The following is a 16,441-nucleotide window of genomic DNA, read 5'->3' on the forward strand; positions in this document are numbered from 1 at the left end:
TGGGGAGGGATTGTGTTTTAAATTCACAGACCAGAGTTAACAAACCGTGTGACTTGATGTTGCCAGTTAAAGAAAAATCAACGTGTTGTTGATGAAAACAGCGCCGGTGACAGAGAAGAAGGAACTGATAAAGATCAGAGGGACGGAGGGAGGGAGGGAGGGAGGGAGGCAGAAAAGGAGGGGGTGACACAGGTGCGGAGGTAGTAAAGTACAGTGGGCGGGGAGTGAATACTATGGGAGGGAGAGAAGGAGGGAGGGAGCGAGCGAGAGAAAAAAAGGAGATAAGGAGGGAACAGACGAAGGAATTTGTGAGGAACCGAAAGCAGCGAAGGGCAGCTAACGTGAGAGGAAGGAGCCTCGGCAGACAGCAAGGGTTACACATGAGAAGTCTGAGGAGGGAATCAAACAAAGCAAACAGGGTGCAGGGAGAGAAAGACCAGGTAGAGTTGGTTGGATTTCCAGCTTGCCTCACGCCTAATTACTACTTTCTCACTGTGGTGAAGGAAAAGCAAACAGAAACTAAGTCAGAGAAAACTGCAAACAGAAAGGATAGAAGAAGAAGGTAGGAGAGGAAAAAGCAGAAGTAACAAAGTGAGACGTTAAAAAAAAAATCAGCTCAGCAAATAATTGAGGAAGAGAAATAAATAAAGTAGAAAGAACAGGCTTTGAGGAGGGAGCGAGGCGAGGAAGGCAAGAAAACAGCAGATACTCATTGACAGAGAGGACTGGACTAACTCCATGGATTACTGACATCAGCAAAACAAAGGAAGAGGACCGTCAGAAAAAAAAAGAGAGGTCACTGCAGTCCAGCAGTAGTGTAGCCTGCCTGAGCCTGTCTACAATGCAATCAAGACAGCTGAGATAGACAGACACAAGCACAGACACAGTTCATAAAGACAGTCCTCTGTGTAACTGCACCATGTTGATGAAAGAGTACCGCATATGTATGCCACTCACTGTGGATGAGGTAAGTGTGTTTGTCTTTCCCACACACACACAGACACACACAAACACCCTGTTACAGCTTTAAATTCAAAAGGTTTTGTTTCCAATGTGAAAGCTCTACTTGTAATCTTGAAAGTGTTAACGTGCTGATAAGAAAAGTGCCAACAGAGCGCACAGACCTCCTGCGGCGGCTCTGTGGGGGCTCTGGCACGCTGGGCAGCGAGAAATGTTCTGCACTGGCGAGCTCAGGCCTATCTGATGGAGCCAAAGCACAACACCTGGCTAGCAGCGGCATCATAACACTAGTGTGTCTAAATTATCTCTCCTTCTGTTTTAGTCTTCGCTTTCCTCGCTTGCGTTAGTATTCCGAGCAAAACTAGTCAGACTGGTTACGGTTTCCACAGGACCTAAACTTAAACAAAGGCATTCGGCCTGCAGGCTAGTAAACAAAGGAGATCCTGCAGGAGAGAAAAGGTGGGTTGACTCTGGAGATATGCACCAAAGTGCCCTTCAGAAGGAATGTCCTCATCACCTCCTGTACCATCCTCCCCCCTCCCTTCAATTCTACCTGTTACCACAACAATGACAGTGACAAATAGCAGTCCAAAATAGGATTTACGGTATCAGTACACAGCAGACAGAAACGTGAGCTTGCAGCAAATCCTCTTTTCCCTGAATGTAATGTAAGTTTAAGTGCAGCTTATTTAAGGCACAATCATATCATTACTCTTACCTTAGTCCAAACCATTAACGATGTCCTAACCCTCGCTTCATTTTTAAAAGCAAATATTGTTGATTTGCAGATATGAAAAATACCCCGGTACTTCTGTAACCATAGACTGTAAATAGTCTGTAACACAATACAGCTCAGCTGTGTGAATGAATGTTCAATGAGGTGGCAGGTAAAGGCTTTAGCTTAGGTGTTAAAGTAGGTTAGCAAGATCAGGTTTCCATCTCCAAATCTTCATGAGCACAGGTGGAAAATGTCTTTGAGTAAGACACTGATACCACATCGTTCTGTGTTTGTACAAGACAGAGGAGGACACAATTGAAGGTACTCAGATGTGCTTATCCCATCATTCTACCTGTAACATCAGTGTTGTTCCCTTTGCAACAGTTAATTATAATCCCAATTCATTAGTTTTGCAGAAAGGAAAAAACAAAAACATTCCTTGCTCCTTCCTGCTTTCTTTATCACATGTGATTTTGGTCAGTTTTCACATGCCATCTCCACAATCAGAATGCTCAGGTACTATAAAATCATCCGATCAATAATATAAAGGGTACCAAGTGTTTGTCATTGGTCAAAATGCAAATGCTATACAATGCTATCAAACTATGCTAGCCAAATATGAGAAGAATTAAATGTGTTTAATGTGACATTTCCAGCTCAACAGTCATATGTCCTACTTAAATCTGACAACAGCCTATTTTGTATGAATGGATAATCAAAATACTTGCGAAATGGCTGCAGAATATCAGAACATGCCTGAATATACTGGTGCAGGGTTTTCATGTTTTTCCCTACTCAAATTAGAAGAGATATATCATGGAAAGTAATCTATACATGCTAGCATTCATGTTTGCATAAGTATCGATCCCTTTTAGACGGTACCACAGATATTAACACAGGAGATGTAGAGGTCACAGAACAAGAAATTGGCATAAAATCTGCCCCCACCTTACAAACCACGTGGATATTATTTTCCTGGTTTGACGTCTAAAAAGGAAGTCATCTAATTTGATTCAACCTTATGCCCATGACACATGAGGTCTATGAAACTTTTTATAGGCACTGTTCTTCACCGCTTGATGGGCTTGATCTGTGATGATTTTTATTTAGGACTGAGGCTAAAGATCCTTTGGAGCTGAATACTAACTACGTCAATTTCAAATATTCAGTTATATTCGTATTTTGCATAAAACCGTTTTATTTTTGTTGTCAGCAGACAGATCTAGTGTTGCATAACAAATACAAGTCTTTGCTCTGAGCATTTTATCATTGGTAATAACAACAGTGGCTTTGAGCTGTGCTTCCTTTTAATCATAAATTCTTTCATTTTCCATGCCCGTCACATTGACACTATTTGCAGAGGCTCCAGCCCACAAAGATGAGCTATATTTACACTTCTCAGGAATTTATGACAAACTCACGGCTTGTAAACTTATCCTGGCCTTCTAATTTAAAGACAGAAGGAGGAAAAGGCATGCCAAATGTGTCTGAAATGAGTTTCTCAATATATCATTCATCACAGCCATTCACGGTAGTCCTATTGAACAGTGATTTAAGGCGAGATAAGTCTTTTCAACTTCCTGCTTAGATTAGGTGTCTAGGAAGTCAGAAAGATTCACAACCTGTTTGTGTGAATGACTCACTGCTCCATAGTCTGCTAAGCACCCATCGCTTTGATTAATTAAGCCCCATGAATACCCAATAAGTAAATATTGAATGTTGACATTCTACCGTAATTGGAACAAGTAGGAGGAGTGTCACATTGATGTCAGCAGACAACAGTGAAGGATGGAAAACTGAAATCTGCCCTCCTCTTTCTCACTTTCTCCCCATCTTTCTCTGTTTGTGTTTTTAATTAAAACAATGCTGTACTTGCACACCAATATAGGCCATCACAATGGATTACATTGTGGTGGCCACCGCAGAACAGTTCTGTTCTTTTAAAGTATAATTTTATTGCTTCTATAATAACTTGAAAACAAACTTCACTGAATGATTTGCAATTAAAGTAAACGAAAAAAGTGTACATAGACACACAGTGTTAAGGAGAAAAAGTCTGAAAATAGCAGTGGGTGCAAATAATGAAGTGTTATTGTATAGAGCATCTGATTTGTGCATTGTCTGAGAGGGGAAAAGGGATTCTGTCAGGCTGAGCTCATCCACATGCCCAAAGGCCTCGTCCTCTTTAGAAAATATTTATCCAGCCTCATCAGTATCGAGCAAAAACTAGGGCTGCAGCAGAAAAACAAATCCCCCCCTAATTTAGACACCATGCATTCCCACACACTGGCTAAATTAGAGTTTGACGTCTGATATGGTCACTTGAGGTTAATCTTTATACACAGCAAACTACTATTCAGAGCGAATACAGTAAGTCTGAACTGAAGCAGCACTCACTGCTGAACGTGCTGCAAGGAGATTTTTCTATCCTAACCCTCACCAGATACTTCTGCTTAGTGGCTGATGGTTGTAATCATTTCCCCAATGGAGTGTGCGGTTCATTGATAAGACCTGAGTAGATTTTTTGTAATTGAAGTCCCCAACAAGTCCTTTTTATCTTAGCGCCAAATCTTGTGGGATATTTTTAACTTAAACTGCTTCTTACATTTTGAGTCAAGTCATTTAACTTACCTACCCTCTAATCGCAAATTTGCATCAAGGAGCTTAAAAAATGTGTACAGCATGCACGTCAAGCTGCATCTTAAAACATCTACTCGAAACAGGAAAAACTCAGAGAGAGCATTAAACAGAAAATGAAAGAAACATTTTGAAGAGCAACAAAGGATGGTCCGTTTTCCCAAAAAAGTATGTGGACGAATTCCAAAAGTTAAAAAGAGATTTCTGAACAACAATTCAGCTATGGGTTGGTGCTGAATGCTTGAATTTTGTTTAAAGAAGAACCCGAGTCCTTGTCGGACTGCAGTTATAGCATTAGGTAGCTTTAGCCTCCAAAGCAGCAGAAATATCAAACCAACAAATTCAAACCTTAAGCAAGATAAAGCAATAATCACTCTTGATTTAAACCTTCAAATCACAAGAGGTGAAAAGTGTTTTTCTTTTCCAGGGACTGTAAAAGAAGTCGAGGGTTTGAGTGACCTGCATTCCTTCTTTTTGCCAGCAGGGGGGATCTCTAGTAGTTAGAAAAACAAGTCCACTGGCATAGGAGTCTATGAGAAAACAACTCTGCATCTAGTTTGATTTAAAACATGTTTTAATTTGTTTATGGTTTCAAGTCTTTTTCAACCTGTTATGTTCATCACTTTGTAAATTACTTTGTCATTTAGAATGAAATAGACGATGTGCAGGGTGCTGCGAGGCCTCGCTACCTTGTGATAGAAATGGGCAATCTCTCAATCAGGTTAAAGGCTAAGCAATTTATATCCGCCCTTTCACACAAACATGGAAACTTCTGAAACAAAAATAAAAAGACGGTGATTGACATTGACTGTGTGACATCTTTGTGGCAAAGTCTACCTCCTTTATACAGTCTATGGGTCTTTTAAAAGTGTCATGGTATCATTACAATACATTAAAGACGAAAATAAGGGCCTGTCAGCCTATTTAAAAAATGTCCCTGTATGGACCACCACCATCAAGCAGCGCTGTGTTGTTGAAAGGGACACTCATTCACTTTGGATGGCATGTTGAGGATTGTGAAATTAATTTGGCTTCTTGTTTTGCTTTTGTTTTTTTCTCACCACAACTTGTTTTCTCTTTCACTTTCTTTGACCAATCCCCATCCATATCCACCATAACCCCCATCCTACACTTCTTCTCTGGTTCCAGTACAGGATCGGGCAGCTGTATATGATCAGTAAGCACAGCTGTGAGCAAAGTGGTGGAGGAGAAGGGGTGGAGGTGGTGACGAATGAAACGGATATTCACCCCCAGCATGGACAGGGACAGCTGACCGAGAAGAGAATCTACCTCAGCAGGTAGTATAATGCAGCCATACTAATGATGTACTTAGACTCATAATTCTGGCTATTACCACCCTAAGCTTTTATCCTTATGTTGTCAGCTCTGTCATTATGATAACTGATAGGGATTGATCTTTGATCGCTTACATCACTGTAAAGCTTTACGTCCTATGGTTAGCAGCCTCAGGTCTGACTGACAGGCAATAAAATGGTTCAACACAGTAACGCTCGCAGTGCAGAGTAACCTTCTCCCATCCAAAGTCCAAGTCCCCACAGCCTGGAACATGTTGAGTCCTGTACTGTGAGGTTACAGGAGAGCTGTTATCATACCATGAGCTCATCTTGTAGAAAATCCTTCAAGTGGTATGGTTGACTTCCAGCTGAGACAAACACGTCCACGTCATCGCTATTGCAGCATACTTGAGAATTTTTAGGATTGTCATTCCTCTGTTGTCAAACTGTAACCATGTTTGCTCATAAGAAATGATAGACATAATGCTTTTTATTGATGGTTAATTTTAGGTTTATTCATTCAAATGATGACGTTTTACTTTAACACCCTCTAAAACTGTTCTGAACAAGTGATGAATGTTTTCATTATGATGCATTATAGGCTGTAGTTGGAAGCAGATATAAGAACATTTTTATTAGTTAATTTTCTGAATATTTCAGTTCATTGGGGATTTTGCTTCAGTTGGATGAGAAGATAATTTGAGTACAGTTTTTTGTCTGTGCAATAAATATGTAGTAGCTGTTAGCCTTACTTAGCATAGATGTCAGCGTGGCTCTAACCAAGGAGTACACAATTCTACAAGCACTTCCCAGAAGTGGATCTTTTAATCTGTACAAAATTCTTAAAGAACAACAGTTTTATGTTTAATGGGGGTCTTTGCTGGACTCCTTGTTAGCTTAGAGCAGTTGCCAGGCAACCTGCAAAGACTCAAGGAAGTTATACTGCTTTGACCTAAGATATCTAAAATCTAGATATGGTCCAGCACAAGTGTAGATAGGTGGATTTGTGTTACCTTAGTCAAGTTAGTTGTTCCGCCATTTACACTCTTTTTTTTAGCTTTATATTTATCATATTAAAGACATGAGAGTGGCATGCATCTTCTCAGCTAACTGCCCACAGCTAATACACAAAATGATGGTGTGTGTTTTTTTTTTTCAAACACAGCACAAGAGCTACTGTTATTAAAGAAGCAAGGAGAGGTTTGAGGAAATGTCATCACTGATATGTTAAAATGATTGTTCAATCTCAGGAATTTAAAGATGTGCACGAGTGAAGTGCTCATGTTATTGTGCTAAAATTATATGAGTTTATTTGCTTTTTGCTCAGGGAGAAAATCCATTAATTAATGAATTGTGATTCAAGTGAACTCCCAGTAAAAAAAAAAAAAAAAAAAAGCCAAAATCTCTTTTAACTCTCAATGTATTTCCTAACCCTAAGCTAACCTCAATCATTACCCTAATGTAACCTCAACTCTTATTCTAATCACCACTATAAACCCAAGGCCTAATCCTAAAATAAACTCCTAGAGAAGTAAAGAAATGTTCTCACTGTGGAGGATTTTCCTAATCTTTCTGTGCTTGTGGGACATTTGGTCCTCATTAGTAAAGATACATTGGAACACACGCGCGCGCACACACACACACACACACACACACACACACACACACACACACACACACACACTAACACACACTAACACACACAAATACATAAGTACAGTGAGTACCGAATGTATTCTACCTCAATCATGTTCTGACATGTGACCTAGAAGCTACAGTAACAATTCATCACCACAGGTGTAATTGGGAATGAGTCACACAAATGAACGCAGTGGTGCGAGTAGCCTACAGGTAATCTGGCTATAAATGGCACAAAAACCACTTACGATCTCTCCGTCTCCCTCCATAATCTCCCCCTCTCCTTCTCTTCCACTCTCTAACTGTGATTCGTCTTTCATCCTGTTTTCTTTTGCTTTTCAGTAAACTGCCGTCCTGGGCTAAAGCGTTTGTCCCTCGTTTCTTCTATGTGACAGAAAAGGCCTGGAACTTTTACCCGTACACAATCACAGGTGTGCGTTTGAGTGCCTTTGTTTGTGTTAAACATCAGGTTACTTTCACCTCAATGCATTACACAAAACTTATTTACTTTTACCAGCTGGTTTTCCAAGTACCATCAAATATTTATCCTTATGTATGAGTGTATTCCCCTGCGGTAACGTGAATGTGTATGTGAGTGTAATTGCGTGCTCATGCATGTATGAGTAACTAATGCTGTTTCTCCCTATCCATATTGAACGTCCCTGGTGCTGCAGAGTACTCAGTAAGTATTCTCACACATCATTTACTGTACATGAATGCAACAGAGCTCATCTCTTTGCTGTATCAGTGGATCTAATCTGCAGCCTGTTTCCACTCTCTCTATCTGTGCCCTCAACCCATTTTTCTACGTTTCTACCTCTTGTAACCCTGCAGGTATCATTCCTCCCCAAATTCACCATCCGTATTGAGACGAGATTCGAGAACAACAACGGCGATAACAGCAATGTGAGTATAACGCAGAGGGAGTAAGAAGTGCGAAAGATGGAGTGATTAGACAAGAAGGAGAGGGGAGAAATTGCAATTTGCTCTGCGGCACATAAAAAAAAAAGTTCATCCAATTGATGTTCCCATTACTAGGAAAACAGGGAAAACACAGAATGTTATATTGGCAGATCTATTAACCACTCATGCAGTGGCCTTAAGCATGGCTGCATTTTATCCAAAGTCAACATACACACACACACATATATACACACACAAGCTTCATAAATAATTGCTACTGTGTCTGCCCCTTGTGTCTGTGCTGTGTAATCGAGGAAGGTGTGAGGCAACAAGAGTCAACATGTCAAAATACAGAGAGAAAATCTGGTGGATCTTGTTTCATTTCAGGCCGTTACGTGTTGTATAAGTCAACTCCACACAAACACACATCATGCATGATGGACACACAACATTGTAAAAAGCTTCATAGGTCAGTGGTGAAAAGTACACTAACTCAGAACTGTACTATCTGAGGTACTTTGCCTTCTATCAATGCCACTATATGTTTCTCTACATTACCAATAAGAGGAAGATATTGTCATTTTTACCTTACTGTCACAATGTTCTTTAGAAATAAGTTTGTACAAATAAAACCTCTTGCTTAAAAAATGACAAGACTTTGATAAAGATTAAAATTTCAAACAGTACAAGGAGAGCTGAAATTGTTTTCGTTGTGTTTTTGGCAGTTTTCCTTGTAATTACTGTATGTTGATAATATTTTTTTTATTTAAACCAAAAAGTTGAAAATAAGAGAAAGAAATGTACAGTAAGGGATTTTTCACTATAAAAGATAGTTTAAAAAACACTCCACTTCCATCCAAAGAAAACCTAATAATGCTACATGGACATTACATTTCCATTCATAACAATCTTAAGTTATCATGCCATTGAAGTTGTGGTGCTTGAACAACATTTTCCTGATTACTTTCCATATGTCCTACCTTTTACTTCAGCTGTATAGAAGGCTTTTATCTGAAGCAGCCATGTATTGAAGAAGAGCCTTTATTATTTCTCATTCCCGCTGCCTGATTTGTATAAAAGGTCAGGGTTTTTTTTTCACCCCATATTTCATTTTCTCCCTTTACTGTAGTACTGTTAATGTAATTGCTCCTTCACTGGGCTTTTATTATGAAACACTCCCAGTAATGTATTGTGGAAAACTCATACAGGACCTTTAAATGTAGCTGCTGCCACATGTATGTCACTTTAAAACAGTTTGTCTGACACATTAACACGTAGACACATGCAGTGACTGAGAACCCAACACATTACACAAGTAATCTGGAACAGTTTAATACTGAAAATAACATAATTAAACTGTGGAATTAACTATCCTTGGTGTGCATGTACATAATATAAAAGCCACCCTGAGTTTATTCCCCCTCTTTTTTTGTCCCCAGGCTGTTTTTGAGACTGGCCTGGAAATGTTCGGTTGGCCAATTTTTAATACACCGCTTTTATTTGACTGCTGGCTGTTAAGAAGCACTGTTCATATTTTTAATGTACTAACATTTAAAAATGAATGATTTTTATTTGTAATGGAGTATTTTTACAGTGTGATATCCGTCTTCTTTTTTTTTTCATTGTTGAATGTATCCTCCTCCACCGTCTTTGTTTTGTTTTGAAAAACAACACCAGACACAAAGAGAGACAAATATGAGGAAAACATGATGAGCGTCATGCCCTGAACACAAACTGAGAAGCAACACAATGCAGATGCTGCAACACATTCCATAAGAGCGAACAGGAACCTTGGGGAGACACGGACCAACAACAGCACCACGGGAGCGTAGCCTGCTCTTATCTTACAGCGGGTTTTTCTTATTTGTTAGTTTTCAACTGTGAAATGAACAACTTGAGCGAGGCTTTAGAGCACATTTTAAACAAGGTCAGATAAAGGTGCACTCTCCCAGGTCTCCCTTCATTCTCTCTCAAGGAAAAGTGTATTCTCCTCTCATAACTCTTCTTTTCCCCTCTCTTTAATATCCCCCATACGTCCTTGTTTTTATTTTTTTTATTCCTCCTTGTCTCCCCCTCCTCTGCTCTCTTTGTCTGTGCTCTCCTCTTTGCTCCACTGTGATTTGCTCCAAGGGCCTCAGGGTAGGATATAGTGAGGGGTGTTATGGTGTGTGACCTCAGTTTTCTACACAGTTACTCATCTACTCCCATCCACTGAGTGAGTGACTGTATGTGTGTGAGAGTATCAGTTTATGTATGTGTGTCTGTGCTCATTATACTGTATGACCTCCTCCATCTGTTTGGCTGTAGGTGTTTGGGGACACTCCAACCCCGGAAAAGAATGTGAGTTTCCTGGATATCCTGAGTGACCCCATCCCGGAAAAGCACTACAAAGAATCAGAGGTACATACTGTACTGTTACAAGGGCATGCGCTATCAAAACAGATAAATACAAATGATTGTACAGCCTTGTTTAGATTGACAACTGTCATGGGAAAAGTCGAGTGTTGCCTTAGAAGATTAGTTCAGAATATCTTGAAATATAATTAAAGTAAAATAATGATAACACATGTATCTGCATTAAAAGTAGTGAGGTCATATCTGGTGACAATCAGCCCAGCTGATCATTAAGAGTCGGAGTGGGGAAAGTGCTGGCCTGGTGGTTTTCAGTGTTTTAAAATAAACATGTTAAAACCTCTTCATGTTACAACTTCATTTTCTCAAGCTAAAAGTGTGGAACTTAAACCTCAAATCTTTTTTTCAGTTTTGTTTACAACAAGGCTCGCTGTTCACTCAAGTGTTTATTTTAGGAGAATCTGAGTTAATCACCTTCAGGCCCTGGCTCCATATTAAGTGAACTGATATGATAGAGCTGTGAATCATCTAATGTACACAAAACAAAGGTGTACAGTATTTCTGAAAAATGTTCGACTGATTTTGCTGAACTGTCTTGTGTTTTTCTCCTGAAAGGAGTAAAACACCCACACACTCCTTTTTAATCTGCCTATGTTCATGTCCTCCCAGCCAATATTTTACACGCCTTTACTCCCTTTAAATCCTCAGAGATAAAGGTCAATTTGCAGGCCAGACACAGAAAATTGCAGATAAGTGTACATCAACAAAACAGAAGCATGAACATACACAAACACACAATGCATGCACACTCAAAAAAAACATAACACAAACACACCAATCTGTTGGATGAGGTGATACGGTGAGAACATAAAATCACAGACACTTTCCAATCATCCTTTTGTCACAGTTGCCTAATGTGTGTTATCACACTTTCCTCTTATGGGCTGTGTTGAGCAACATTCTACTTGCACCGCCACATTGCACACACAAACACACTGGAGGTACACAAAAGCAGTAAACATCTATAGTTTCTCCCTGAAGACGACTCACAGGGCCAAAGTTTTTTTTTTTGCAGATTCAGCAAATAACGTGTAGACTGTTTGCTCTGTGCAGGACCTGAGTCTTTGGCAGTCCAGTAAAACCGGCCGGGGGCCTCTGGGAAAAGGCTGGAGAGAGGAGCACAAGCCTGTTATGTGCTCCTATAAGAGGGTGCAGTGCAGCTTTGAGGTGTACGGCTTCCAGACCAGGACTGAGGAGTTCATCCACAGAGTGAGACAGAGCTTTTACTCCCATCACTCCCTTTCCCAAATATAAAGACAGTCGGATGAGGATATGATCCGTTATGTCAGGAGCCCTTAAAGGTGTACTGGAAGGTGGAGAAAAAATGAATTTACAGCTAATTGAATTTGATAAAGTATACCCTACTTCTTTCAAACAGTGATTTCTTTAAGTTGGAGTTTCTCACTTTGTAGGTTTACAGTAAAATGATGATAAATCAGTTATGATTGGTCTATTGAGTGTGCTATGTGTTGAAGTTTGACACAAATAAATCATTAGCGCATAATTTTTCAGACATTATTATAACTACCAAGATCACTGCCAAGAAGGCTGTTAGCCTTAAATGACCTCTGTACTCCGTTTAATGGGATCCGCCATTAGGTCCTATTCTTCTTCTTTCTAGGAAAGTCAATGTATTGTTTTATGCATCAACACAGACAAAGGGCCTCTCTTCTTCATGCGCAGAAAACAAAACAGGTTACACACAGTGATGGATGATGGAACAAGATAAACTTGTCAATCATATGTTTGCGGTGTGAGAGAGCAAAACTGGCAACTCCCCTTTCGTTTTTGCAGTTAGCAGAAGCGTTTCCAGGAAAGTAGCTTTGGCTTTGACTAAAGCTAACATTTAAGTGCCAAACTGATACATAATGCTGTGTGTTGTATGTTATTCTAAAACACCTGCAAACATCCAAATTCAAAGCACTATTTGTTTATTCTCCTGTTTCATTTCAGAACATTCAGGACATTCTTCTGGTTGGCCACAGGCAAGCTGTAGCGTGGATAGATGAATGGCATGGTGGGTTAGAAATACAGGCACATTGCAACATTTTACATATTGCAAAAACAACATCCAGAGCAATTCTGTTGTACTTGGTTGTACTCTAAATATGACTGTAACCTCAATACACTATGTAACAGTGAATTCATAATTCATACTCCGCTATGATACATGCTGTGTGTGTGTGTGTGTGTGTGTGTGTGTGCTTGTGTGTGTGTTTCTGTGTACATTTGTCTCCCCACAGGCCTGAGCTTGGAGGAGGTGAGAGAGTTTGAGAAGGCGATGCAAGAGAAGACCAACTGCAAAGTCAAATCAAGCCAGAACAACGCAGGTGAGGTAACAGCTCCTGACCTATACTCCTGACTATACTGAAATACCAAAGAGGAGGGTAAACACAGGGTTGATGGGGTGAGGAGCAAATGTGGATGGAAAAGTGAGAGCTTTGAATGTATAGAAAGAGATTGAGATTAAGGTTTGAAATGTATATTTGTGCTGCACAGTAATTCTTGGATTTAATTCCAGCATCATAAGCAGCCTGAGATGTACAGAGAGGCTAAATGGGCTTTTTAGTTCATTACCAACTAACAACAAATCTGAACAAGTATTCTGTACATGTTAAGCTTTCTATGATATCCATTCTTGTCCACAGACTGCATAAAACTTTGAATGAATAACTTGCTAATGCTGACAGGCTTGAACCCAGGCTGGTTGCAGCACTAGTGCCGGAGTTATGCCCTACAAGTGCCCAGATGGCTAGTGTACATCTGTGGATGGGAAGAAAGAGAGAGAAGAGCAGTCAGGAGGCATTTCACTACACAAGGAGCAGCAAGAAGGGAGAAGCAGAGGGTGTGAGCCCAGAAAAAGACAGATGTAGAGTGGGGGGGGGGGAGGAAAGAGTGGAGGCTTGCTCATGAAGTGATAATGCCACTGCGTCGCTCTGATAAACAGTGTAATGCAGCCACCTGCTGAACTCTCCCCATCACCATCGCCTTTCAACATAAATAACCAGCTATTGCAGCACTTAGCTGCAAATGTCAGCCCTGGTGGGGGTCTATGTCTGGGCATATGTGCTGTGTGTTGTGTGTGCATGTGCGTGAGTGTGTGTGTGTGTGTGTGTGCATGGTAATCCTGCCCCCTGCTGGTTGGTCTGGTGAACCTCAGCTTGATGGGAGACATATCAAAGGTAGAATTCCCAATATGGCCTGTAGCGTCGTTCTGCCTGCTCTCTCACTCTCCCCCTCTGTGTGTGATGATGAGAGATATCAAGCTGCAACAAATCTGCAGTCATTGCTCAACCTGCTGCAGCTTGCTGCACCGCCATGACCCCCTACAGGCCAAACGCTGCTACTGTGCTAATCTCTGCATAGCCCTGCACACAATTTTCATTCATCCGCTGTAATAAAAGTAAATGGATGTCATTTACTCCAGAGAGTCTAATAAAAAGTCGGAAGTGTGAGGTGAATATGAATAAGGGATTTAGATAATGTGCATCTAAGTGTACGACACAGGTCTTAAGTATACTCTCATTAAGTGAAAACTCAAACACAGAGTCCTTCTGTTCCTTTTCTGCTCAGTGCCTCTTTGGATGTTTTCTCTTTCTTTTTTTCCTTCTACTTTTTCTTACATTTAAGTGAAAAACATCTTTCTTTTTTTCTTTGTGTCTTTCATCTCTCAGTCTCTAAACTTCAATTTCAATGCGTTTTATTAGCACGGCATGTGGAGAAGAGGAATTGTGGATAAATTAAAAAGAAACGACTAATCTATCTACAATTAATTTATATATCTGTCTGTCTGTCTGTAAATATGTCTATCTATTTGTTTATTTCAGGCCCGGCAGCTGCCCCTCGTCCTGTTTTTTCTCGCTCCATCTCAGTGACAGACGAGCGTTCCCTGAAGAAGATGGGAGTGACGACAGCGGCAATGTCTGACCCCTCTCCCTCCTCTGGGCCTCAAACTCCTGTTCGCCTCAACTCCACCCCAGAATAATGACACACACACACACACACACACACACACACACACACACACACACACACACACACACACACACACACACACACACACACACACACACACACACACACACACACACACATACTGTTTTCACACAGAATCCCATGTCAACAGTCAACAGAGTCATATGAGGTTTCTCTCGGACATCAACACACACATGCAAACAGTGATTTAAACATCATTCTACAGCCAACCGAGGAAAACATTTGTTACCTCTTTTGGGGAGAGACGGTTGACAAAATCTGAAAAACTTGAATTCGTAGCTGTTGAATTCAAGGCAAATGCATTTAGCAAGTGAACTTTGATTAGCAAAAAGACTTGAAACAAGAAAAACAGCTAGCTCGGTTATGCGCAAAGGAAATAATAATATTCCAACTAATATTTCAAAAGTTCACATAAACTGTTTCTTGTTGGATTAATATACACATAAGAATGAGTATAAAAATGACATTTTGATGGTGGTTAATTATCAATCCCCTAAATTACCGTAATTACTAAATTGATGTTTTAAACATCAAAACCAAACATTAATAAATCATCTGCTGATGTACTAATGGGGGGATTTTGGACACATATGACATAGCTAGGCTAGCTTCTCCCACCTGTTACCAGTCTTTGTGATAAAATACTGGAAGCTAACTGGAAGCTAGCTCCATATTTAGCATGTTGATAAAAGTGCAGTATTTATCTTTTAACCCATCTCTCAAACAGAATGAATAAGCATATTTCCCAAAAATGTCTGAGGACTCCTGCAGAAATATCTATCTGTTCCTTTGCAAACATAGTATTCGCACATGATGTTTAAGCTGCACAAACACACACACAAGCTCTACGCGCCTGCTCAAAGACAATTTCTACTGTTGCCTTTGAAAATACTCAGTGCTTTCTCTCAGCTCCTCAGCCAGAGAGGAGCCCCTCGACCACCAGCAGGGCTCTCGATTGTTTCTCAGCCCCCAGCCAGCAGCCTACAGACAGATGCATAAGGAGTTTAATGGAGTGGATCTAATGAGAAAGCAGAGGAGAACGATGGAGGCTGTCAATGCTATGGATCGGCTCCCCTCTCCACCTTAGCCAATAGGTCAGACCTGGTGTATTGATAGAGGGCAGTGAGGCTTTGTATTGGTTCCTTGATCGCTTAGCTGAGGGCTGCAAATGGGTCAAGCCATGGATAAACTTCAATTATAAGTCAATGATGTGAGCATTTATAAGACTATTAGCTTAATTTTTGTAATACACTTTAAGGGGAGAATGGCTTCTCGTCATCAGGGATGAACAAAAAACAACAACGAACTAACACAATTCTTGTTGCCTTATTTGTAAAAATGTTGAGTTTTAATGAAGAATGAAAACTGATAATTTTCTGATAATAAGTAGAAAATTCATGTTGAAATCACGCTGTACAGTCTTTTGTAATGGATTTTTTTCAATAAATACAATTTCACTCTAGTGAGTAGATGTCTTGATATCTCGCTGGATAAGCGGAAAAAAATGGACTCTGTGCACACATTATCAGCCATGTTTGATCAGTATTGAGCTGTAAAGATGGACCAGCCGCTGGCATATCACAGCACTCACACGTAATCCACTCACCAATTTCACACTTGTGTGCCTTGTGGAACTGGTTTCAGCAGCAGTGGACATAAAGAGAGGCAGACAGTTGGTCCACATGTAGCTCTAAGCATTTTCTCTCTCTCTGTAACACAGAGGAGGATAATGAATGTTTAACAGATGCAAGGTTGTGAGCTGGGCGTGTGTGTGCATACCTGTTATCTCTGTCTCACTTTATTGTTCAGGATTTTAGGGCAAAAGTCCATGGAGAGACGTGCAGTTTCATTTGACTGACAGACATCGCAGCTTGCTTCAAAT

At 40.3% G+C, this 16,441-nt stretch overlaps 1 protein-coding gene across 1 annotated transcript; it reads left to right on the forward strand.

The window, feature by feature from the left end:
- The first annotated feature begins 294 nt into the window (after positions 1-294).
- pitpnc1b (phosphatidylinositol transfer protein cytoplasmic 1b) lies at positions 295-16,021 on the forward strand. The gene is made up of 10 exons (XM_061050339.1): positions 295-967; positions 5,465-5,613; positions 7,591-7,679; positions 7,923-7,930; positions 8,083-8,154; positions 10,459-10,551; positions 11,617-11,772; positions 12,517-12,580; positions 12,807-12,893; positions 14,391-16,021. The coding sequence occupies exons 1-10, from the start codon at positions 920-922 to the stop codon at positions 14,546-14,548; spliced, it is 924 nt and encodes a 307-aa protein (XP_060906322.1). The 5' UTR covers positions 295-919; the 3' UTR covers positions 14,549-16,021.
- The last annotated feature ends 420 nt before the right edge of the window (positions 16,022-16,441 follow it).

This window comes from Labrus mixtus, chromosome 11, assembly GCF_963584025.1.
Source record: "Labrus mixtus chromosome 11, fLabMix1.1, whole genome shotgun sequence".
Taxonomy (NCBI): domain Eukaryota; kingdom Metazoa; phylum Chordata; class Actinopteri; order Labriformes; family Labridae; genus Labrus; species Labrus mixtus.

Coding starts and splice junctions, on each gene's coding strand:
- pitpnc1b (XM_061050339.1), top strand. CDS start 920: ATGTTGATGAAAGAGTACCGCATATGTATGCCACTCACTGTGGATGAG. Junction 10,552..11,616: donor AGCACTACAAAGAATCAGAG/GTACATACTGTA, acceptor TGCTCTGTGCAG/GACCTGAGTCTTTGGCAGTC. Junction 11,773..12,516: donor CTGAGGAGTTCATCCACAGA/GTGAGACAGAGC, acceptor GTTTCATTTCAG/AACATTCAGGACATTCTTCT.